General features: G+C 34.9%; 1 protein-coding gene across 4 annotated transcripts in view; it reads right to left on the reverse strand.

Annotated features, from left to right (window-relative positions):
* The window catches only part of LOC129889081 (probable 3-hydroxyisobutyryl-CoA hydrolase 3), a 76,467-nt gene that overhangs the window by 43,473 nt on the left and 6,320 nt on the right, over positions 1–26,674 (reverse strand). For all 4 annotated transcript variants that reach the window (XM_055964209.1, XM_055964208.1, XM_055964211.1 and 1 more), the window contains exons 2-3: positions 6,259–6,339; positions 5,492–5,560 (exon numbers count right to left, since the gene is read on the reverse strand). In XM_055964209.1, the coding sequence (XP_055820184.1) occupies positions 5,492–5,560; positions 6,259–6,339 (150 nt within the window). The remainder of the gene's footprint in view (positions 1–5,491; positions 5,561–6,258; positions 6,340–26,674) is intronic.

Here is a 26,674-nt window from a genome sequence, read left to right on the forward strand (position 1 = left end):
AGCTAAATCTATAGCTGTGTAAAATTTAATGGGTAATAATTAAATAATTCTAAAATTAGTAATTATTCATAGATCTATTAGTGTCTTGAAGTTTTAATCTAAAAATTAGCGGTTACAAACATTGGTTGAACTTTCTAACACTATTTTGGCTTGAGAAAATAAAATAGAGGTGGGTAAGACTTCTTTAGTGAGGACTTGAGAAACTTGTAATAGGATTAAAGCTAGAGATAGTCTAATCTAATATTATTTCTCATTTAAGGGTAGAGGTACAGATAGTCTAACCCACCCAAGCAATATTTGATGTTTTGATTGTAATAATCTTGGGGTTTGAGAGAATCGAAGATATACATACCCTTTAGTTCGAGAGAATATTGGGTATAGTATAAGACCAAGCGCTATCCATATATTGACTGATTTGGAATTGATTAATCATTGCCTAAGGGCAGTCTGGTGCACTTAAGCTCCCGCTATGCGCAGGGTCCGGGGAAGGGCCCGACTACAAGGGTCTATTGTACGCAGTCTTACCTTGATTAATCATTGCCTATTATGTCAAAATTTCATCACAATGCACACATCCCTAGTCATCTTCAACTTGGTGAAACTTATTTGTGTTGAATCTAAAAAATAGTAATTATGTATAGATTTATTGTTGTCTTGAAGTTTTAATTAAAAATCAGTGATTGCAAATATTGGTTGAACACTCTTAATATTCTTTTGGCTTGAGAAAGCAAAATAGAGTTGAGTAAGACTTCATTAGTGAGGACTTAAGAAATTTTTCATAAGATTAGAGCTAGAGATAGTTTAATCTAATATTATTTCTTATTTAAGGATAGAGTTAGAGATGGTCTAACCCACTTAAGCAATATTTGATGTTTTAACTGTAATGATCTTGGGATTCGAGAGAACCCAAGATATATATACCCTTTAGTTTAGGAGAATATTGGGTACAGTAAAAGATCAAGTTTTATTCATGTATTGACTGATTTGAAATTATTTAATCATTGCCTCTTGTATTGAAATTCCATCACAATGCACACACCCCTAGTCATCACCAACTTGGTGAAACTCATTTGTGTTGAATTCTTGTGATTGATACATGATATTGAAGTAATTGTATTGTTTCCTACCCCCTTCTCCCCCCACACCTCCAACTTGGTGAAACTCATTTGTGTTGAATTCTTGATTTGATACGTGATATTGAAGTAATTGTATTGTTTCCTAACCCCCCCCCCCCCTATTTTATATACTTGTTCGAGAATACATTGTGCTTGTTAGTATTGAATTGCTAAATTAATTGGAGAGTAATCTTTTCTGTTGGTTCTTATGATTCGACCCCGACCCCAAACGTTGGGTATTGTATTTACACATGACTGTCTATGCCTCAATCGAGAAGTATAGTTGAGCATTATCATTTTCCCATGTAAATTTGGTATCTCATATGGTTGATTTAGTTTAGTTTTGTTATATTTGTTTTGGTTGATGTACTTGTTGTCCAAAATAGTGTTTGTGCTTGAATTTGTTTGTCTCCTCTTGATTCAAATAGAAGGAAAAGTTTAGATTTGAGTATTCTTTCAATACCATCTTATCATGCACCTTTACTAATGCTTATCTTTTCCCACACAAGATTGATATGAGTATGAAATACCAAATTACACCGCAATAATAAAGAAGCAGCTAAAACTGCAAATAACCACTAATCCCATATAATATAAGAGAACAAAACATATAGAAATAGATTGTCACTCCATTAGAGAAAAAACTGCAACAAGGAGTGATTAAAATTGAATATGTCCCAAGCAAAGAGCAGATTGCATTCTAACCAAGGAGACGTAATTGGGAAGAAACTACACAGTTAAATAGTTGAAGGGGAGTGTTGAAAGTATAGGTATAGTTGCATTGAAGTGGTACACATGCAGCTATGAGATTAGTTATTAGATAAAGCAGTTTAAAATTAGTGGAATTAATTATTAGTTAGATAGCTAATAGACTATAAGTAAATAGGGGATTTATACACATGTAAATGTACTGAGAATATTGGAAACATTTATCTTCCTTTCTTTCACAGAGTTTTTTCTGCAATGTTCAATCTCTTATTTTTCTTAACTTCGCATCAACTCAATTTCCCTCTCAATATATATTTTATCTGAATATTTTATTTTTTAAATAATTCATATCATCAAGTGCATCCATTCCAAATTTCACCATATTTGTAACTATCTTTTAGCACCTACAAAATCTCCTTTGCAGAGGATATACTATGTATTACTTTGAGTCTAATTGGAATAGAGATTGGGAAAAAATTAATTCACTTGATAGACTGACCAATAGAAGTATGTCACGATTAGTGGTGGCAAATGGACGGGTTGAGTCAAATTTGAGCGGGTTGAAAATGGATCAACATAAAATGGGTAATAATTCAATCCGTCGATTTTTTATATGGATAAAATGAGTTGGGTAAAGTACTGATTTACCTATATTTATCTATATTTTCATGAGTAAATAGTACTCTGATCTAAAATTCAACATGGAAAAACTATTTTAGTCTTATTTTAAATGAAAAATATTGAAAATATTTTATTTAATTTTAATCATAAAACTAAACCCAAAATCGATGCGGGACCCGACTCCAAACTAGATCTAGGATCCGAGTTTTAAATTGGGATCCAACCCCCGACTTCTGACTCGGGATCCGACCCTCGACTCGGGACCAGACATCCGAATTGAAATTCAATCCCGATAGCTAAATCGGGTGTTGGCCCTAACACCTAATTGAGACCCAACTTCCAAATTAAAATTAGAATTTGTCACTCGATCTCGATGATCGATCCAAAATTAAAATCCGACACATGATCTGGGACCTAAACTAGACTCTTGATTTGAAACTCGACATTCAAACTGAATTCAAACTAATCCCGACACTAATACCAAACCTTGATGACTGATTTTGGACTCGATCCGGACATTTGATTTGGACATTTGTGTAATAGCCCCGAAGTTCCTAGCCTAAACTAACTCTAAAATGATCTAGAAATTTTCTTAGGGTATTCTGATGGAGTCAAGGGGTATTGCTTGTGGGATCCCACAGCCCGCAAGGTGGTAATCAACAGGGATGTTGTATTTATTGAAAACAAGATACAAGCAAAAGAAGGTAGCACTTCAAAAGAAAAATCAGAGACTACTACAATTGAAGTTGAAGAAATAGAAGAAGTTCCAGTTTCTTCTAAAGCAGCACCAGAGCACGAAGAATAAGAGCAAGCTGAGATCGAAACCCCAGAAGTTCGACGGTCAACTAGAGAGAGAAGAGAACCAGCTTGGCACTCAGATTATTCTATGGAGAGTAATATTGCTTACTGTCTACTAACAGAAGATGGAGAGCCTTCAACTTTTCACGAGGCTATGAAAGGCCAAGAATCATCTCTGTGGGTGGCAGCAATGCAAGAAGAAATTGAAGCTCTTCATAAAAATAAAATATGGGATCTTGTTCAATTACTACAAGAAAGGAAGGCCATTGGAAACAAATGGGTCTACAAGATCAAATGCAATGGTAATGATCAAGTGGAGAAGTATCGTGCAAGATTGGTGGTAAAAGGATTCGCTCAGAAAGAAGGTATAGACTTCAATGAGATATTTTCTCCGGTGGTTTGACTCACAACAATTCGAGTGGTCTTGGCGATGTGTGGTACATTTGATTTGTACTTGGAGCAGTTAGATGTCAAAACTGCATTTCTTCATGAAGAACTTGAAGAAGAAATTTATATGCTCCAACCAGAAGGTTTTGAAGAACAGGAAAAAGAGAACTTGGTTTGCAGATTGAACAAATCTCTATATGGTCTCAAACAGGCGCCGAGATACTGGTATAAGAGATTTGATTCCTTCATTATAAGTCTTGGATACAACAGACATAGTTCAGATCTTTATGTTTATTACAAGAGATTTGGTGATGAAGATTTTGTTATTTTGCTGTTGTATGTTGACGACATGTTGGTAGCAGGCCCCAACAAAGATCGTCTCACAAATTTAAAGGCATAGTTGGCTAGGGAGTTTGAAATGAAGGACTTGGGACCAGCAAACAAGATTCTAGGGATGCAAATTCACCGAGACAGAAATAATAGGAAGATTTGGCTTTCTCAAAAGAACTACTTGAAGAAAATCTTGAGACGCTTCAAGATGCAAGACTGTAAGTCAACTTCTACCCCACTTCCTATTAATTTCAAGTTATCCTCAAGTATGAGTCCTAGCAATGAAGCAGAGAGGATGGAGATGTCTCAAGTACCGTATGTATCAGTAGTGGGAAATTTAATGTTCGTCATGGTATGTACAAGACCTGACATTGCACAAGCAGTGGGAGTGGTTAGTCGATACATGGCTAATCCTGGTAGAGAGCATTGGAATACTGTTAAGAGGATCCTGAGATACATCAAGGGTACCTCAGATGTTATAATGTGTTATGGAGGATCAGACTTTACTGTTAAAGGTTATGTTGATTCAGATTATGCAGATGATCTTGATAAAAGCAAGTCCACCACAGGTTATGTGTTTACTCTTGCTGGAGGAGCTGTAAGCTGGGTTTCAAAACTGCAATCTATCGTGGCAACATCTACGATGGAAGCAGAATATGTAGCAGCTACACAAGCTAGCAAAGAGGCAATATGGATGCAGATGTTACTGGAGGAGCTCGGACACAAACAAGAGAAGATTGCTCTGTTTTGTGACAGTCAGAGCGCTTTGCATCTTGCAAAGAATCCGGCATTTTATTCAAGGACAAAGCACATACGAGTTCAGTATCACTTTGTTCGTGAGAAGGTAGAAGAAGGCAGTGTGGATATTCAGAAAATTCACACTAATGACAACCAGGCAGATATGTTTACAAAGCCGATCAACAGTAACAAGTTCATATGGTGTCGATCTTCTATTAGCCTAGCAGAAACGTATCATTGCAGTAATTAGGTAGAAAGGATGGTGTGAAGACTTAATTAATTTTTAATTAAATCTTCAAGTAGGAGAATGAAAAGAAAAGTCAAAAATTGGTAGGTAGGCACAGCCTACTTTTGTTGAAAAAAAAGGGAAAAGTAACTTGTAGAAGAAAGTGGCAACCCGTAGAAAGGCTGCCAACTTTCTTGACACAAATTTACGAGTTTCTTTTACGCGTTTTGTCCCTCCTATAAATAGAGGGCCTCTTGCCCTCATTTATATCAACCCAGAAAGAGAGAGTAAGAATTTAAAGAGAGTTATACACCATGATAAATATTGTAGTCTTGAGTGTCCTCTTTAGTAGTTGTTCCTTTTACAAGAGAGAAGTGTTAATTTTTGTTTTCTCCTTGTATTTGAGAGTTGTGTACTCCATATTAAAATAGTGAGATCCTTCTACCCCGTGGTTTTTCCCCTCTATCTGTTAGAGGGGTTTCCACGTAAAATTCTCGTGTCCAATTTATTTTCATATCAAACTTTAGTTCTGATGCTTCCTCACCCCAACAGTTTGCTTATTCTTTACCTTAACTATTACAGCCCTAACTTGTGGATCTTGTTCATACTCTTCGAAAGTTCGTAACAATTGATCAATCTGCAAAATTCAAAAAAAAAATGAATAATAATAAAATTGGGGAGACGGAAAACATAAAAAACAAGAATATGTATATGTTTTTTTGGTTCAAGACAAGGTACTGATTTTTTTTGTTTGTACTGTTATACTCTGTTCACTTTCTTCTTTAACAACTATATTATCACCAGTACTAAGAAAATATTGCAATAAAAACAAATCCTACGCAACAATTAAATTCAATTATGTATACGACATGTATGTTTGATAAATGTAAAGTAGTTTTTTCCCTCGAGAAGGAACAGAAAGCAAATTGATTTGATACTGAACTCAAAGAAAATAAAACATAAATCAAATACTTGGATAAAAGGCAAGGGTATATGTACAGATAAGTTGGGGTTATTAACATATTGTATAATGCCAGATAATTGCAATTATCTTTACGATAATAAAATTTTGTTCGTTAAGAAATCATCATTAACCATGTTTCCTTTTTAAAGACAATTATTTTATATTAGGAAATTATTTAAACAACACAACAACAACATATCCAGTGTAAATTATTTAAACAATACAAGAAATATAAACCAAATAAAACTATTCTTTTTCATGCGTCTTTTTTCTCGTATTATAATATTTTCTTGTTCTCTTTCCCAATAAATTTAAAATAAAACAGAAAAAAGGAAGAAAGCAGAATAATGGTCAGTAGATGCTCAACATACCATTTCAAAAGTCAAGCAATTCAATTGTGTTGGTCTATTTAGAGTGACCTTCTGTACGCATGGCGTAGCTTCAAATAGTACCTGGGAGGACAAGGACAGAAGAATATCAAAAATAATTCATCTATTATTACAAGTATAAAGGTATACCAAAAAGGGTCAAAATCAATTTTAACGTAATTAAAATGTCTCGAATTTGTATCATTTTTCCCCACCTCTCATATATTGGGACAAAAGCAAACCTAGAATTTGAAGACAATGGGTGCATCACCATCAGTTAATGCACGTTGTAAACAATAAATTTTCGAGCCGAGAAAAATAAATAATCAAGATCGAAAAATTGAAGTAACAAAGTGTAATAATTGATTTCAAAATGTAGTGTGTGTTACAATCTCTATGATAATCCTCCGATTCTTCAAATAATATGGAATATGTCGAACTTGAATTTGATTTAGAGTCAAGGGCTTGAATAGCTTGATCTTGAATTTTCGTCTTCAAATTTGGATTTGAATTATTCATTACGAATACTTGTACGGTTATGACGAATAATAAGTATGAAAAAGTAACTTGATCTCGAACTTTTGATATTTGTCTTCGTTCTTGATCTTGAACTTGAACTTGAATTTGATTACTTGAACTTTGTAGTTTTGTAGAGAATTTGCGGCCTTTGATCCACGAGCTCTTTTCTTGCTTGTTGTTCTTCAAAAACTCCTCCTCTGAGAATAATGAGGACCTCTATTTATAGTTGTAGGGAGTAGTATGCAAGTGTGATTTGATTGGTCAGTTTGAACTGACCAATCAGACTCTTTTGGTGAAGAACTTTAATTTGATTGGTCAGAATATGTCACATATACACGTGACATTATTCTAGTAGCTCATTTAATTTGACTTAGATTGCCACATAATTTCAACACATGGCATGATTTTAGTGGATTATTTAATTTGACTTGGATTGCCACATAATTTTGGCACATGACATGATTCTAATGACTCATTTAATTTGACTTGGATTGCCATATCTTTGACATTTGGTGTAATTTTAATGCCTTTTTTTAATTTGACTTGAATTGCCACATCATTTGGATTATTTTTTTGAATTTAATACAGTCCAAATTAATTTACGGATTTAAATTCAATATAATTTTAATGTTTATAAATGCCCCTTACTTCAAGTCTTGTCGAAATATTTTATTTTTTTAAGATTGGGCTTGAAGTATTTACTTAATATTTTAATTGAGATCAATATTAAATTACACATGTAAATTTAGCACGCCATAATCGGATAAAGACCAAAAATTGAAGGACCTTATATAGGCATGATGATCAAAGTTATAATAATAATTATTATTATTATATTTTTTAAGCTTGAAATCATAATCCACTTAGAGAGATAGTTAATGTCGGCCAATGACTATAATTATTAGTCCAATTTTAATCCACCATCATTAATAATTCAAGTCCTTTTAGGAGTATAATTGTTTAAGTGTTTCACCTAGAAACAAATACCCCATAGCTACCTTAGGCATCTCTATAAATAGAGATATGCTCTTCGTATTTTGCATCAATTGCAGTGTTACAAGCTACAACGGGGGAGCACAATACAAGGTAATGTCTTCTACTTTTTTTTAATGATTTTTGTCACTTTTTCAGAGCTTTGGCATATTGTGGTAGAAAATTCATATCTTATTGTAGATACGTAGGAATCATGAACGGTTTGGTTTTCTAGAAACTAGACTTCTCGATCTACAATATATCTAAAATTAAAAATTTAATACCTTTATGACCGTTCTAGATAATATTTTAAAATTAGCTCTACATTCTGCCAGGCTGAAAGTTTCAGATTTACGTGATTTTACTAAAACTCTTGTATCTTAATGTAGCAACAACGAAATCACAAGTCGCTTGATTATTATTAATTTAGACACAAAGTTCTACAATATATTCGAAATTTAAAATTTAATACCTTCGAAATTGTTCTAGATATTATTACAAAGTCAACTTTAGAATTTGGCGCACCAACAATTCTAGATTTACGTGAAAGCACCAAATTTTTTTTATCTCAATGTAGAAGTATCGAAATTGCAATTCGCTTGATTTTCCATAAACTAGACAAGAACGACTACAAAATGTCCAAAATTTAGATTTAAACTCCTTCAATATCGTTCTAGATAATTTTTTGAAGTTTAATTTTAAATTTTGTCATGCTGAAAGTTTCAGATTTGCGTGATTTTTCTAAAACTCTTGTATCTTAATGTAGGGACTTTGAAATTATAAGCCGCTTGATTATTCTGAATTTAGACACAAATTTCTACAACATATTCAAAATTTAAAATTTAATACCTTCGAAATATTTCTAGATATTATTACAAAGTCAGATTTAGAATTCGGCGCACCAACAATTCCACATTTGCGTGAAGGCACCAATTTTTTTTTATCTCAATGTAAAAATATTGAAATTGTAATTCGCTTGATTCTCCATAAAATAGACAAGAACGACTACAACATATCCAAAATTTAGATTTAAACTCCTTCAATATCGTTCTAGACAATTTTTTGAAGTTTAACTTTTAATTTTGTCATGCTGAAAATTTTAGATTTTTTTTACCTCACAAAATATATTATATCTTGATGTAGGAAGATCGTTACCGAAAAGGGTTGGTATTTCTAGAAACTAGACTTAAAGGGCATCATTATCACCAAGAAATCTTGTCTCAAATCTAGCCTGGTTAGTCTAGTGTGGCTTCCTCGACATGACATGTAATAGTTTTTTATTTACTGGTGTTTTTTTTGTATGTGTTATCTACTTGCATATTTGAAGGATTTAAAGACTTCAACATGCACGTTTGGACGATTTGAAAACTTTAACTTACATACTTAGAGGATTTAAAGACTTCAATCTGCTTACTTCGTATGATTTAAAGACTTCAAGCATACTGTTGAAGAAGTTCATTTTTGTTGACTTTGTAGCCATGCATTATTTTATTTTATTTTATTTTTTAAAAATAATCCAGCATCCATGCTTATTTTATCTTATATGAATTGCCAACTAAAATAAATAATTTTTAATTCATATGCACTTATTTTCTTTACAGCCAAGTCTCCTCTTATTTTTTTGTCTAGGCCATAGGTCTATTTTTTTTCTTAATTTTGCAAGTGAAAAAAAACATTGCTTTTTATCCAGTGAATCTTTATATCATTTGAACCAAAGGTGTTGCATTGTTAGAAATAATTTCACATTATTTTTGGCAAAGACTTTACATTGTTTGACTCGAAGGTGCTGCATTGTTCGAACCGAAGTCTTTACACTGTCTAAGACAAATATTTTACATGATTTGTGGCAAAGACTTTACACCGTCTGAGTCAAAGGCATCACATAGTCCAAGCCAAAGACTTTACATAATTTATGAAAAAGACTTTACACCGTCTGAGTCAAAAGCATCCCATAGTCCAAGCCAAAGACTTTACATCATCTAAGGCAAAGATTTTACATGATTTGTGGCAAAGACTTTACACTGTCTAGATTAGGCATCTGATAGTCCAAGCTGAAGACTTTATACCGTCTAAGGCAAAGATTTTATATGATTTATGGCAAAGACTTTACATCGTCTGAGTCAAAGGTATTCCATAGTTCAAGATAAAGACTTTACACCGTCTAAGGCAAAGACTTTACATGATTTGTGGCAAAGACTTTACACCGTTTGAGTCAAAGGCATCCCATAGTCCAAGCTAAAGACTTTACATGATTTGTGGCAAAGACTTTACACCGTCCGAGTCAAAGGCATTCCATAGTCCAAGCTAAAGACTTTACACCGTCTAAAGCAAAAACTTTATATGATTTGTGGCAAAGACTTTACACTGTCTAGATTAGGCATAGTTCTTGCTCAAAGAATATAATCATTCATTATTGAGATTCATGACCATGATTATTGAATTACTAATTTAAGAGCTAATAAAATATATATATATTTTTAAATCTTTTTTTAATCTTTTTTTTACAGATTGAATCATGGTTTACTTTAGAGATTTGACTTCCTCTTCTTCAGAGTTGCGATACCATGTGTGTCTCAATCGTATAAGAGATATATCATTGTATAAGAGCACCAAAGCCATGAGAGACTTAATTCATCAAAAACCAAACTTCTTCATCTAAAACATATTCAAAATTCGTAGCTCAAGTCCCTCAGGATCGTTTTAAACAAACTTTAAAAAGGAATTTCACATGATCTTATTAAGAATACCCATATCTCAGCGTAGAGAAGCCGAAATGATAATATTTTTGATCCATTGAAAAGAAGATTCATAGAACTACAACATGTACAATAATCACAGCTAATAGTTTTATGGATTTGTACGAATATTTCTTTGAAGTCAGCTTTGATTGGCCCTATCTAATTCACATGTTATATATGACAATCTACAAGGGCATTGTGATGCTCAAATAATAGCGTTCCCCATTTTTTTTTGAACTTATGAGACTAAACTTAGGATGTAACTCTAAGCCCCACGGACCATGGTGAAGAGGGTCAAGAGAGAATATGAGTTTTTTGGATACTCATGCGACTGAACTCAGAATGTAATTCCAAGCGCCTACGTACCTCAATGAAGAGGATCAAGTCATAACGTAGTTCTGAAAGAGTAATTTTTTTAATTAATTTTTTTTTGTGTCCTAACTTTTGCTTAGGTCACCTCTTTCGAGATTTTCAACCTAACAGATATTTTTTTTGATACCGTGCACGGTTTATACTCCTGTGGGCTAGGAGTAACATGCAATTTATGTTTTGCCTTAAGGAGTATGTTTCTTTTCTTCAAGGATAGTGTCTCTTTATGAACTTTCCATTAATGGGGCTAATGCGCAATCCTTCTAAGTCAATCAGTTTGTAAGCGCCACTTGAGTATACTTCTTGTACCACATATGGTCCATCCCATTTAAGGGAGAACTTGCTTCCATACCGACGAGAATAATAATGGGTCTTCTTACAATAAGAACTTGATCACCCACTTGGAAGCACTAAGACGAACCTTCTTATTAAAATATCGAGCTAGACGAGCTTGATAACATTCCAGACTTTGTTGGGCCTCTAGTCTTTTTTCATCAAGAGCCTCAAATTCTTCAAGGCATAACCGAGCATTTTCTTTATCAGTGAGTCCTTTTTGAATGGTAAGGCGCAATGATGGGATTTGATACTCAAGTGGAAGGACTGGTTCAACTCCATAAATAAGAGAATAGGGAGTCGCTTGTGTTGGCGTGCGATACGTAGTCCTATATGCCCAAAGAGCCTCTTTCATTCTTTCATGTCAATCTCTCTTAGACTTGGATACAACTTTCTTCAACAAGTTGCAGAGTATCTTGTTAAATTCTTCAGCGAGACCATTAGCAGCCGCATAATACATAGAGGAATTGCATTGCTTGAAGCCAAAAAGATCACATATCTTCGTCATTAACTAGTTATCAAATGGCTTGCTATTATCTGTCAATATGTATCGAGGAATACCAAAATGGTAGATAATATTGACTCGAATGAAGTTAGTGATATTCTCTTTCTTCACTTCTCTAAGAGAAACAACTTCTGCCCATTTTGAGAAGTAGTCAGTTGCAGCCAGAATGTACAAATGTCCACCAGAAGACTTAGGCAATGGTCTAACAACATCCAAATCCCAAGCTTCAAATGGCCACGAGGCAATAGTTAGGTGCAATACTTTTGGGGGTTGATGTATAAAATTCGCATGGAATTGACAAACTTTACATCTTCGGACGTAATCCAGACAATGTTTCACCATTGTTTGCCAGTAATATCCCATCCTTTTTATGTAAAAATGAAGTTTTGGCCCAAATTGATGCGCTCCACATACTCCAGAATGTGTTTCTTGCATAACTTGAGTAGATTTATCTGACCCCAAACATCGTAAGAGAACTCCATCGAACGACTGCCTATAAAGTGTATTTTTATAATAAAGAAAACGAAGGGCTCATCGTCGAATCTCTGTCCTTTTTCGAAGATTTTCTATCAATATTCCATAACACAAGTAATCTATTATTGGTTGTCGTCAATCTTCAATTTCACCCTCCGAAGTGATGATAACTTGTCGAAATTCTTCTTCATGCTCATCTGAAGGCGGAGTTATCCATCTTTGGCAAACCACAACTTGCATTTCATCAGGCGATACTAATGCAGAGGCTAAAGCTGCCAACACATCAACCTTCTTATTTTCCTTTCTAGGGACATGTTGAATAGTCACCTCTCCAAGCCATTCTATCATCTTTCACTAAGCCTATCCTTGCAATTCAGGCTTGCATTTCTCCATCGATTGATGAACTCGATAACATGTTTATCTTCCCATTGACGTATATTTGTGAGTTCAACCATGCTCACAGTACGCCTTGTGCTATAGAAATGATTGAGAAATTCATGTTCAAGTTGTTCCCAATTATCAATAGAGCCAGCCTCGAGATCCGTATACCAATCAAAGACATTTCTTTGTAAGGACCACATAAATTTTTTGACCAGATAATCTCCATATGTTCCAAGTTTCAACAAAATGGGCAATGTGTTGCTTTGGGTTTCTCTTTCCATCAAATTATTGAAATTTTGGAGGTTGATAACCTTCAGGCATCTTCAAAACATCGATTCTTAAAGTGTATGGCTTTGCATACGTAAATGATGACTTTGAAGACACGTCATACTTATTTTTGATAGTTCCCATAATGAAGTCCTTAGGTTGAAGAATGAGAATTCCTCCTTCAGCGGATACTTGCAGCTCATCACCCACATTTATTTGTTTTATAACTAAATCTCCCTTTTATTGTATCATGTGACGTTTTCCAGGTGAATGACTTGAGTCCCCCTCTATAACATTTTCAACTCTGTCCGTTAATTTGACAATTCGATTATCCTGATCTTGCACATATTTTGTTAGACCTTCAATTGTCTTTGTCAAACTCGCCAGTTGTTCTTCAATAGTTGAGGCATTAGTCATCATCGCTTGGATGACCGTTATGGATGATGGAGTACAGCACGGATTTTCCTTCAAATTGAAATTTATTTGAAATAAGTTACGTGGAGTGACTGGGGCAGATCTAGTGATCAAGACATCATCTTCATCTTGAATAGTGTAATTCCTTGTGTTAAAAGGATTAAGTCGAGCCAACATCTTTTCAACAATATCACATATATTCTCTCCTTCTTTCAATTCATTCGAAAAGAATCTTGTCTCCTTTGAAAATGGAAGATCAAAAATAGGAACTGATGTGGATGGCACTTGAAGTGCTTGTTGTCCTAGCAAGTTTGCTCTGTTCCTAGTGATGGGTCCCAAATTTTTCATAATAGCATCCAGTATGTTCTCCACCTCAGAGAAAAACTTGTAATCAGTAGTCTTAGCAACAATAGTCCTGAAGTCAAACTTCTTAGATGTCATTTAAGTATTCTTGAAGTTTGATGATCGATGTAAAGAAATGAGAGGTAGAGATTGTCCCACTGGACGTGCCAAAATTTGTAAATAATAAATTTTTGAGCCGAGAAAAATAAATAATCAAGATCGAAAAATTGAAGTAACAAAGTGTAATATTTGATTTCAAAATGTAGTGCGTGTTCAATCTCTATGATAATCCTCCGATTCTTCAAATAATATGGAATATGTCGAACTTGAATTTGATTTAGAGTCAAGGGCTTGAATAGCTTGATCTTGAATTTTCGTCTTCAAATTTGGATTTGAATTATTCATTACGAATACTTGTACGGTTATGACGAATAATAAGTATGAAAAAGTAACTTGATCTCGAACTTTTGATATTTGTCTTCGTTCTTGATCTTGAACTTGAACTTGAATTTGATTACTTGAACTTTGTAGTTTTGTAGAGAATTTGCGGCCTTTGATCCACGAGCTCTTTTCTTGCTTGTTGTTCTTCAAAAACTCCTCCTCTGAGAATAATGAGGACCTCTATTTATAGTTGTAGGGAGTAGTATGCAAGTGTGATTTGATTGGTCAGTTTGAACTGACCAATCAGACTCTTTTGGTGAAGAACTTTAATTTGATTGGTCAGAATATGTCACATATACACGTGACATTATTCTAGTAGCTCATTTAATTTGACTTAGATTGCCACATAATTTCAACACATGGCATGATTTTAGTGGATTATTTAATTTGACTTGGATTGCCACATAATTTTGGCACATGACATGATTCTAATGACTCATTTAATTTGACTTGGATTGCCATATCTTTGACATTTGGTGTAATTTTAATGCCTTTTTTTAATTTGACTTGAATTGCCACATAACTTTAACACGTGGTGTGCTTTTAGTGGCTCAGTTAATTTGACTTGGATTGCCACATCATTTGAATTTTTTCTAGAATTTAATATAGTCCAAATTAATTTACGAATTTAAATTCAATATAATTTTAATGTTTACACACGTTAATTAAAGTATGTCACTCAATGCCGATTTGTATGATAATTTTATCAAACATAGAAATACAAAACTAATGTATAATGTATAAATATGAATTAAATGACTTTACTAAATGAAGTTTGCTTTGTGGAGTGATGATTTTGAACTTTACTTTGCACCATGAGGTCGCAAGTTCAAAACTAGCTAGCCTTTTTTTTATCCAATATTTTTAAGCTTCTTAGATAAAATCAGACAGAAAAAACAAGAAGAAAAGCATAGCAATAAATGAGATTTGAACCTTATCCCCTCACCTCAACAATAAAAGCGTAGCATTAAATGAGATTTGCACCTAATCCCCTCACCTCGAAAAGAGGAGGGTGCCGCGTTTAAACCAACGCACCTGAATAGTTTTAGTGTCTTTGGTTACTTAGGATCCTTTTGGTAATGCGATATAAAATCATGATTTGAAATCATTATATGAAATTATGAGATGAAATTGATGTTTTGTTTGTACATGCAATTTGAACTTTTTATGTTGTATGTTTTCTCATTAACATAAAAACCCCATAAGTTTGTATAATTATTAAAATTATCTCATTTCTTTATTCAATCCTATCAAATTAACAAAAGTTTATAAAATCGCATAATATGCTATCAGAAAACTATTCTTAAAAAAATATAATATTTATTGATCAAACCTTAATTAAACATTGATTTGAATGAAGTTGTAAAAAAATATTTTTTATTAAACGTTGATTTTGAATGAAGTAGTAAAAAACTTGATTGGTAAATAAATTTGATTGATCCACTCAATATAATGATGAAAAATTATTTTTTTATTAAATGTTGATTTGAATGAAGTAGTAAAAAATTTGATAAAAAATAATGAATTTGGTGAATTAAATGGTAAAATAGAACCAATTTTATTTAAATATGAAACAAATGGTAAGCAGATATAAATGTGGGGTTGTTTTTATAAAATATAAACTTGTGGGTCAATTTTTGTATTTGAAAAATCTCAAATCATGATTTTTGGAGAATTTGATATTTTATTTCATGAGATAAAATCAGCGTGAAATCGCATGTCCAAATATTGATTTCATCTTATTCATATCGCATGTCCAAACGCCTACTTCATAAATATAGAGAAAAAGGACAAATATACATTCGAACTATCACAAATGATATGTCAATACCCTCCATTACACTTTAAGATTGTGTATATGTAATATCCCCTAAAAACGTTGTATACGATGTTTCAATTTTTGCCTAAACATGATACAGTCTCTGTATTTTGGTCATAACTTTTCATAGAAATATCCAAATTGAGTGATTCAAATTTCTGAGTAACCACAAGATCATTACCTACAACTTTTATGAAGACCATATTTTAAGATTCAGAGGTTAAGTAGGTCAAATAAATTAATCTTTGTAAGGTAGGATGCTGTTACGGAAATGAGTGTTTATAGAAGAAAAATCATATCTCACTGTAGGTTTATCCAAATTGGTTGATTCTTGAACGATATGAAACTAGACTTCCATATCTACAATTCTTATGAAGACACCAAATCCTAATAAGGAATTTATCTTATTCAAACGCAGCTCCCAAAAAGAGTATTCTGTCAAAGATAACTCATTTCACCTACCATAGAAAGATCTAGATACATTTGACATCACTCATGACATAAATTGTCCTCCATTTAACATCATCCATGACATCAATATATTCCACTAAATTTTCAGATTTTTATTTATAATTATTTTATTTATTGTTAGGTCATCTTTCCCACCTATAAATACCCACCTTATTTCCTCATTTTATTCATCAAGCTTTCTCAAGCAAATCTTCTCTCTATACACATTCTCAAATATAGTTTTAGTTCTTAGTAGTGAAGAAATACTATTCCGGTGATTCATATATTCCGGGTAGTACACAAAACGTTCCGGCAAGGAGAGAAGCTAGGACTCAAGAGTGTTCAGTAAGTCTTCCGGTACCAACTAAAGCTTCGGTTTCCAGGTATGTAAGGTTTCAATGAGAGTATTCCTTCCACTCTCATGTCTAAATTATTTTGATTATATGATAAATTATATTTATTTTCTTTAAGCTTTACTCTAAGTTATGTGGTGTTTATCCATGAATTCTTCCATCCATGTAGTCCAAAAACTCTTTCAATTAAATATCTTGATTTTAAGTAATATTTTCTTATGTTAATTCTTATTTTTACTTAATAGTATGAATCATGGTTAAACTAATGATTATTGCTCTATTTTGATACAACGTAATTTTATATATATGAATTTATAGTTTGCAAGTAATTCCTCTATTTATCTATTTAAAGGTTCTTGAAATTCATGGTGGGTTGTTTAAAGCATGATTTTTAATTAATGATTTTTAAAGTATTTATGTATATTTAATTACATACATATTTGCAAGTTGAAGTGATTTGAACCCACCTAGTTTTACTATATTTTTAATAAAGTTTGACTTGAAAGCTTTGACTCCAAATAAATGTTTATGAAAGAAATATCTATGATAAAAAAAGGAGTCTTATGAAATGAAAGAATGATGAAATAATATGAATGATGAATTCTTTATGCAATAAGGACAATTCTTGCATATTTGAATTATCAAATGTTTTAATGAGCTATTCTACCGAATATGATGTTTGAATTCTCAAGTTATATACTATGAATATTTTGAAGTATTAAACTATTCCGTGGGATTGACTTAGCACCGAATGAGGCATTGAGGTGGGATTCGGTAAGGGAATCCTAGTAGCAACCCCTTGTCTCATTAACTATGTGCCAACATAGGAGCCCTTGTAGGCTTAGGCTAATGGATCCATAAATAGCCCTTAAAGTTAAAGTTAAAGAAATGAATGAAATTGACGGAGTTCTACCTGGCAAGTAGTCTCCCCGGCCAACGTAGGGGGTTATGTTGGATTCCATGTAATAGCTCGCATGGTCTTAAATGTCGGTTATGGTTAGCTTCCCACAAAAATGAATGTTTTAAAGGATATCCATATGATTTATTATGCATGTATTACATTATGTTCCATATTACATAAATGTTATAATATTTTCTCAATGTTCATGCATCCTTACATACTTAGTACATTCAAAGTACTAACGCATACTCTTTTGCCTACATGATATCACCATGTAGGGATCGCTGCTCCTCCTCGTTCTCCTCCACGTGGCTAGTTGATATTCCATTGAAGACTACTTTTGGTGAGTTCCCATGTTCCGGGAACAATACTCCTTTGTCTTTCTAGCTTATGATATGTTAAGATATTTTATTATGGCATTTCTTCTATTATGATTGAGGGTGAGCTAGGAACTTGTCTTAGCCCCATTAAATCTAATAGTTAGAGGTATTGTTGGACATATGTAAGTTGAAGATTTATTATTATGATTTCCGCTTGTCTATTTATCATCATTACCTATGAAAGGCTAAAAGAATGCTAAGAGGCTTCTTTGAGGTACTTTCGGGTTCCTCATTCGCCATGTCACGTCTAGGCCCTAGGCTTGGGTCGTGACAAACTTGGTATCAGAGCCCGAGGTTTTGAATGATCCTTGGAAGTCCAACATGCCGCGTCGAATAGTTTCTTGTTCATGGTTGTGAAGCGCGCCACAATTATGAATAAGAGACTATGAGGCGTTTAGGAAAATTTTCACTTCTTTCAAATTCATGTCGTGCCTTAGAGTGTCCTAAGCTTTCCTTTAACTAACGACCCATTTTGTGTTCTCTAGATAATGACTCGTGGAAGACCACCTCGAAGAGCAAGGGTTGACGATGAGGACCAAACTCCTCCGATTCCTAATGCCCAACATCATGAGGACGGGGTAACCCATGCCGAGTTTCGCAGTGTTATTACTTTGTTAGCTCAAGTCGTAGCTAACCAAGGGAATCTAGGTGTTCCTTCTCCCCAAATGCAAAATCCAGCCTCTAGGATTCGGGATTTCCAAAGGATGAATCCACCCGAGTTCGATGGTTCTAAACTAGATGAGGACCCTATGGAGTTCATTAATGAGGTGTACCGGATTGTGGCTATCATGGGTGTGCCACCAAATGAGAAGGCCGAGCTAGTGGCCTATCAACTCAAAGGTGTGGCTCGAGTATGGTACGAACAATGGATTGTTGAGAGGGATGAAGAAATAGGGTCGATAGGATGGGAAGAGTTCAAAGGTGCCTTCCTAGACCGCTTCTTCCCATTAGAGCTAAGGGAGGCCAAAATCCAAGAGTTCATCAACCTCCGTCAAGGGAGTATGAGCGTGAGGGAGTATGCTCTCAAATTCACTAAGTTGTCAAAGTATGCTCATTTTATGGTTTCCGACCCAAGAGCTAGGATGAGCAAGTTTATTTCCGGTGTCTCAAGCTTGGTGTCCAAGGAGTGCAAAACGGCCATGTTGATCAAGGAGATGGATATCTCTCGGTTAATGACTTACGCAGAACAAATTGAAGAAGAGAAGCTTAGAGAGAGATCAAGGGGGTTCAAAAAGGCTAGAGTGGATGGTGGAGGGTTTAACCCTCAAAGGTCCGATTATGGTAACAATGGCAAAGGTCAAGGTGGGCAACGATTTGTGGGACAAGGTTCCACCAATACTCCTCCTCCAAGGTTCAACAAGGACAAGAGTGGTAAACCAATGATTCCAAGAGAGAATGTTGCTACTCAAACTTTCCCTGCTTGCAAGAAGTGTGGAAGGACTCACAAAGGGGAATGCTTAGCTGGTTCCAATGCATGCTTTAAGTGTGGCAAGCTGGGCCACCATGCTAAGGATTGTAGAGATGGTGGTGGTAGGACTCAAGGCCAAATTGCTCATGGTCAACAAGTCCAAGGAGGTGTCCAACGCACTAACCGCTTTTACGCCTTGCATGGGAGACAAGAGGTTGAGGATGCACCCAATGTCATTACCGGTATGTTAAAGGTCTTTTCTTTTGATGTGTATGCACTATTAGATCCGGGTGCAAATTTATCCTTTGTTACTCCATTCCTTGCTAATAGATTTGATGTTTTACCTGAAATGTTATTAGAGCCCTATTTGGTGTCTACCCCCGTTGGTGAGTCAGTTATTGCTAGAAAGGTCTATAGGGATTGCCTTGTGTCTATCTTGCATAAAGTTATTCCTTGTGATCTCATTGAGCTAGATATGGTAGATTTCGATGTCATTCTTGGGATGGATTGGTTACATGCATCTTATGCTTCCATAGATTGTAGGAATCGTCGAGTCAAGTTCCAATTTCCAAATGAGCCTGTTATTGAATGGCAGGGTCGTGATTCGGTGGTTAAGGGTCAGTTTATTTCTTATCTTAAGGCTCGCAAAATGATTTCTAAGGGATGTATTTACCATATTGTGAGGGTTAGGGATGTCAACTCCAAAAGTCCTTCTCTTGAGTCAGTTCCTATAGTCAATGAATTCCCCGATGTCTTTCCTGATGACCTTCCTGGTATCCCTCCCGAAAGGGAAGTTGATTTTGGTATTGATATCCTCCCCGATACCCAACCTATATCTATTCCTCCTTACCGCATGGCCCCAGCAGAATTGAAAGAGCTGAAGGAACAATTAAAGGACTTGTTAGAGAAGGGGTTCATAAGACCAAGTATTTCGCCATGGGGTGCTCCCGTTCTATTTGTAAGAAAGAAGGATGGGTCACTTCGAATGTGCATAGACTATCGGCAATTAAATAAGATGACCATTAAGAACAAGTACCCACTCCCTAGAATAGATGACTTGTTTGATCAATTACAAGGGGCAAGTCACTTCTCCAAGATCGACCTTCGGTCCGGCTACCACCAACTACGGGTAAGGGAGTGTGACATTCCCAAAACAGCCTTCCGAACAAGGTATGGTCACTATGAGTTTGTAGTGATGAGTTTTGGGTTGACGAATGCACCAGCGGTATTTATGGACTTGATGAATAGGGTGTTCAAACCTTACCTTGATACCTTTGTAGTAGTCTTCATTGATGATATTTTAATTTACTCTCGGGGTGAGGAAGAACATAAAAATCACTTGAGAGTTGTGCTTCAAACATTGAGGGATAAACAATTATTTGCAAAATTTAGTAAGTGTGAATTTTGGTTAAAGGAGGTAGCATTTCTTGGTCACGTAGTGTCCGGTGATGGAATCAAGGTTGATCCTAAGAAAATAGAGGCAGTCAAAAATTGGCCTAGACCATTATCTCCTTCAGACATTAGGAGCTTCTTAGGTCTAGCCGGGTACTATAGACGGTTCGTCAAAGGCTTTTCTTCCATCTCATCTCCTATGACAAAATTGACCCAAAAGAAATCCAAATTCATATGAACAGATGAGTGTGAGAAGAGTTTCCAGACCTTAAAAGATCGACTTACCTCTGCTCCTATTTTGACTCTCCCAGAAGGATTATAAGGATTTGTAGTTTATTGTGATGCTTCAAAGATTGGTTTAGGTTGTGTCTTAATGCAAAAAGGCAAGGTAATAGCCTATGCTTCTAGGCAATTAAAGGTGCATGAGCGCAACTACCCTACCCATGACCTTGAATTGGCGGCTGTTGTTTTTGCTCTGAAGATTTGGAGGCATTACCTCTATGGGGTGCATGTGGATGTATATACTGATCATAAGAGTCTTCAATATGTGTTTACCCAAAAGGACCTTAATCTAAGGCAAAGGAGGTGGCTAGAACTCCTTAAGGACTATGACATGAGTGTGCACTATCATCCGGGTAAAGCCAATGTGGTTGCTGATGCACTTAGTAGAATATCTATGGGGAGTGTGGCCCATGTGGATGAAAGGAAGAGGGAGTTGGTGAAAGATGTTCACCGATTGGCTAGATTAGGGGTGAAGTTGGGTAGTACTAATGATGGGGGTATGGTTGTTCAAAATAGTTCTGAATCCTCTTTGGTGGTGGATGTTAAATCAAAGCAAGATCTTGACCCAAAGTTTATCGAGTTAAAGAAGTTGGTAAAGGAAAAGAAGATAGAAGTCTTTTCCCAAGGGGGAGATGGGGTTCTATACTACCAAGGTCGGATATGTGTTCCAGATGTTGATGGCCTAAGGAGTTTGATCTTGATGGAGGCTCATAATTCTAGATACTCCATTCATCCCGGTTCAACAAAAATGTACCGAGACTTAAAGGAGTTGTATTGGTGGGGTGGCATGAAGAAGGACATAGCAAGGTTTGTGTCCGAATGTACAAATTGTCAACAAGTGAAGGCCGAACATCAAAGACCGGGTGGCCTAGCCCAAGACATTGAAATCCCAACTTGGAAATGGGAAAATTTGAATATGGATTTTGTAGTGGGTTTGCCTCATACTCGGAAACGTCATGACTCGATTTGGGTAATTATTGATAGAATGACTAAGTCAGCTCACTTCTTACCGGTTAAAACTTCCTATAGTGCCGAAGACTATGCCAAGTTGTATATTCGGGAGTTGGTGAGGTTGCATGGTGTGCCATTATCCATTATTTCGGATCGTGGTACCCAATTCACTTCTCACTTCTGGAGATCATTTCAAAAAGGCCTCGGTACTAAGGTAAAGTTGAGCACAGCATTCCATCCTCAAACGGATGGGCAAGCCGAAAGGACGATTCAAACACTAGAGGATATGTTAAGGGCTTGTGTGTTGGAGTTTAAAGGGAATTGGGATGATCATCTACCTCTCATCGAGTTTGCCTATAATAATAGTTACCACTCAAGTATTGAGATGGCACCGTTTGAGGCTTTGTATGGGAGACGATGTAGATCACCGGTAGGTTGGTACGAAGTAGGTGAGATGACCTTGTTGGGCCCCGATTTGGTACTTGATGCTTTAGAGAAGGTGAAGATCATTAGAGAAAGGTTGAAGACGGCTCAAAGTCGTCAAAAGTCCTATTCTGACACTAGAAGAAGGGATCTTGAGTTTAATGTGGATGATTGGGTGTATCTGAAGGTTTCGCCCATGAAAGGTGTGGTTCGATTTGGTAAGAAAGGGAAATTGAGCCCTAGATATGTAGGGCCTTATAGAATCGTGAGACGTGTTGGTAAGGTTGCATATGAGTTGGAATTACCATTGGAAATGGCCATGGTTCATCCGGTGTTTCACGTGTCTATGTTGAAAAAACATGTGGGTGATTCTAGTTCCATTGTACCTATGGCAGTAGTGAATATTGAAGAAAACTTGACCTATGAAGAAGTTCCTGTGGAAATTTTGGACCGGCAAGTTAAGAGATTGAGGAACAAAGAAATTGCATCTGTTAAAGTCCTTTGGAGGAATCAACAAATAGAAAGTGCAACATGGGAAGCGGAAGCGGATATGATTAAGAGATACCCTCATCTTTTCCCCTCTACCCAAACCTAAGGTATTAAGTTGTCCTTGCTCAATTACTTGAAATCTTTACATCTCAACTTTTCTTGCCATATGCTTGCAAAATTATGAAATATTTTTTTTAAATGATATTTTAAATTACACTGTTGCATTAATGATAGGTTGTTTGTTAATACTCTACTCTACTCAAGCTAAGTCTTTTGTCATTCGAGGACGAATGTTCCCAAGGGGGAGATAATGTAATATCCCCTAAAAACGTTGTATACGATGTTTCAATTTTTGCCTAAACATGATACAGTCTCTGTATTTTGGTCATAACTTTTCATAGAAATATCCAAATTGAGTGATTCAAATTTCTGAGTAACCACAAGATCATTACCTACAACTTTTATGAAGACCATATTTTAAGATTCAGAGGTTAAGTAGGTCAAATAAATTAATCTTTGTAAGGTAGGATGCTGTTACGGAAATGAGTGTTTATAGAAGAAAAATCATATCTCACTGTAGGTTTATCCAAATTGGTTGATTCTTGAACGATATGAAACTAGACTTCCATATCTACAATTCTTATGAAGACACCAAATCCTAATAAGGAATTTATCTTATTCAAACGCAGCTCCCAAAAAGAGTATTCTGTCAAAGATAACTCATTTCACCTACCATAGAAAGATCTAGATACATTTGACATCACTCATGACATAAATTGTCCTCCATTTAACATCATCCATGACATCAATATATTCCACTAAATTTTCAGATTTTTATTTATAATTATTTTATTTATTGTTAGGTCATCTTTCCCACCTATAAATACCCACCTTATTTCCTCATTTTATTCATCAAGCTTTCTCAAGCAAATCTTCTCTCTATACACATTCTCAAATATAGTTTTAGTTCTTAGTAGTGAAGAAATACTATTCCGGTGATTCATATATTCCGGGTAGTACACAAAACGTTCCGGCAAGGAGAGAAGCTAGGACTCAAGAGTGTTCAGTAAGTCTTCCGGTACCAACTAAAGCTTCGGTTTCCAGGTATGTAAGGTTTCAATGAGAGTATTCCTTCCACTCTCATGTCTAAATTATTTTGATTATATGATAAATTATATTTATTTTCTTTAAGCTTTACTCTAAGTTATGTGGTGTTTATCCATGAATTCTTCCATCCATGTAGTCCAAAAACTCTTTCAATTAAATATCTTGATTTTAAGTAATATTTTCTTATGTTAATTCTTATTTTTACTTAATAGTATGAATCATGGTTAAACTAATGATTATTGCTCTATTTTGATACAACGTAATTTTATATATATGAATTTATAGTTTGCAAGTAATTCCTCTATTTATCTATTTAAAGGTTCTTGAAATTCATGGTGGGTTGTTTAAAGCATGATTTTTAATTAATGATTTTTAAAGTATTTATGTATATTTAATTACATACATATTTGCAAGTTGAAGTGATTTGAACCCACCTAGTTTTACTATATTTTTAATAAAGTTTGACTTGAAAGCTTTGACTCCAAATAAATGTTTATGAAAGAAATATCTATGATAAAAAAAGGAGTCTTATGAAATGAAAGAATGATGAAATAATATGAATGATGAATTCTTTATGCAATAAGGACAATTCTTGCATATTTGAATTATCAAATGTTTTAATGAGCTATTCTACCGAATATGATGTTTGAATTCTCAAGTTATATACTATGAATATTTTGAAGTATTAAACTATTCCGTGGGATTGACTTAGCACCGAATGAGGCATTGAGGTGGGATTCGGTAAGGGAATCCTAGTAGCAACCCCTTGTCTCATTAACTATGTGCCAACATAGGAGCCCTTGTAGGCTTAGGCTAATGGATCCATAAATAGCCCTTAAAGTTAAAGTTAAAGAAATGAATGAAATTGACGGAGTTCTACCTGGCAAGTAGTCTCCCCGGCCAACGTAGGGGGTTATGTTGGATTCCATGTAATAGCTCGCATGGTCTTAAATGTCGGTTATGGTTAGCTTCCCACAAAAATGAATGTTTTAAAGGATATCCATATGATTTATTATGCATGTATTACATTATGTTCCATATTACATAAATGTTATAATATTTTCTCAATGTTCATGCATCCTTACATACTTAGTACATTCAAAGTACTAACGCATACTCTTTTGCCTACATGATATCACCATGTAGGGATCGCTGCTCCTCCTCGTTCTCCTCCACGTGGCTAGTTGATATTCCATTGAAGACTACTTTTGGTGAGTTCCCATGTTCCGGGAACAATACTCCTTTGTCTTTCTAGCTTATGATATGTTAAGATATTTTATTATGACATTTCTTCTATTATGATTGAGGGTGAGCTAGGAACTTGTCTTAGCCCCATTAAATCTAATAGTTAGAGGTATTGTTGGACATATGTAAGTTGAAGATTTATTATTATGATTTCCGCTTGTCTATTTATCATCATTACCTATGAAAGGCTAAAAGAATGCTAAGAGGCTTGTTTGAGGTACTTTCGGGTTCCTCATTCGCCATGTCACGTCTAGGCCCTAGGCTTGGGTCGTGACAGTATATCCTGTCAATCTTTTGGATTGTGTATATCCTTAAAGCTAACGAATGGACACACGGCTTCATCTCAATAATTTATCAAATTTTTTTTTTACCCAAAATAAAAAATCCACCCATCTTTCATAATTTACTCACCCATAACCCAGATTAAAATAAAATTACATTCAAAAACAGAAGAAAAAATGCTCTTCAATTCTTCATTTGTCGTCATTCTCCAAATCTCACTAAAACAAAAACACAATAGCATATACTTTCAATGAAAAATAAGAGACTCCATTTCAATTTTTGTTCAAATTGATTTTTTATTATTGAAAGAGATTGGAAATACTACCACCATTAACGGACAAAACTTCAAACTTAAAAGTGGGTCTACAATGAAATCGAAAATTTTGAACTGAAATTGATTTGTTGTTATTTAAAGGGATTGAAAATGCTATCACCATTGACAGTAAAGCTTCAAGCCTGACTGCATATTGTATTGGATAAAAAATAGCTTGAGCACGTGGTGAAATAAATGGTGAACATGTGGCACTCACAAAGAATGCTCAAGGAAACTGATTTGGTTGAATGAACTGGTCTCGAAGTTATGTTAGGGAAGATCAACTTCGTCTAGTCTCCAGAGTCACATAATGATCATCACCGGAAAAAAGGTGAAAACTCATAGAAAAGGACTCGTGTTTCGGTGACGTGGCAAAATGTGCAAAAGAATTATTAATTGGCTCAGGTAGCGATATTTCCACGAAGATGTCAGTCAATGACTATAGTATTTTAGGACTCTAATAAAGTTTCTTTATTTATTGATGCAGTATCTTTATAATCTATAAATAGTAATTTTAACATAAATTAAAGGAGATTGAATTATGAACAATACAAAAGCAATACACTCATATATTCTTGTACTTCAAGATTTTTATATTTTCTAACTCACCCATTTAACACCCAACTGGGTAAGGAGGCTAGGCCTCCTCTCCCAAATCCAAGCCACTAACTCACCCACTAAAGTTGGTCTTTTGCCCTTTCAGTAAAGCTTCTTAGAGACAGATCTAGACAGATCCATCCAGATCTCAAGTTTTTCCGGCGAAGCTTCAGTTTTTCCGGTGAAGCTCTAGTTTTTCCGGCAAAGTATTTTTTTTTTCCAGGTGTACAGATCTGTATTTCCGGTGACGAACAACCGTTGCAACTCAACTA

This window comes from Solanum dulcamara, chromosome 5 (assembly GCF_947179165.1).
Source record: "Solanum dulcamara chromosome 5, daSolDulc1.2, whole genome shotgun sequence".
Taxonomy (NCBI): Eukaryota; Viridiplantae; Streptophyta; class Magnoliopsida; order Solanales; family Solanaceae; genus Solanum; species Solanum dulcamara.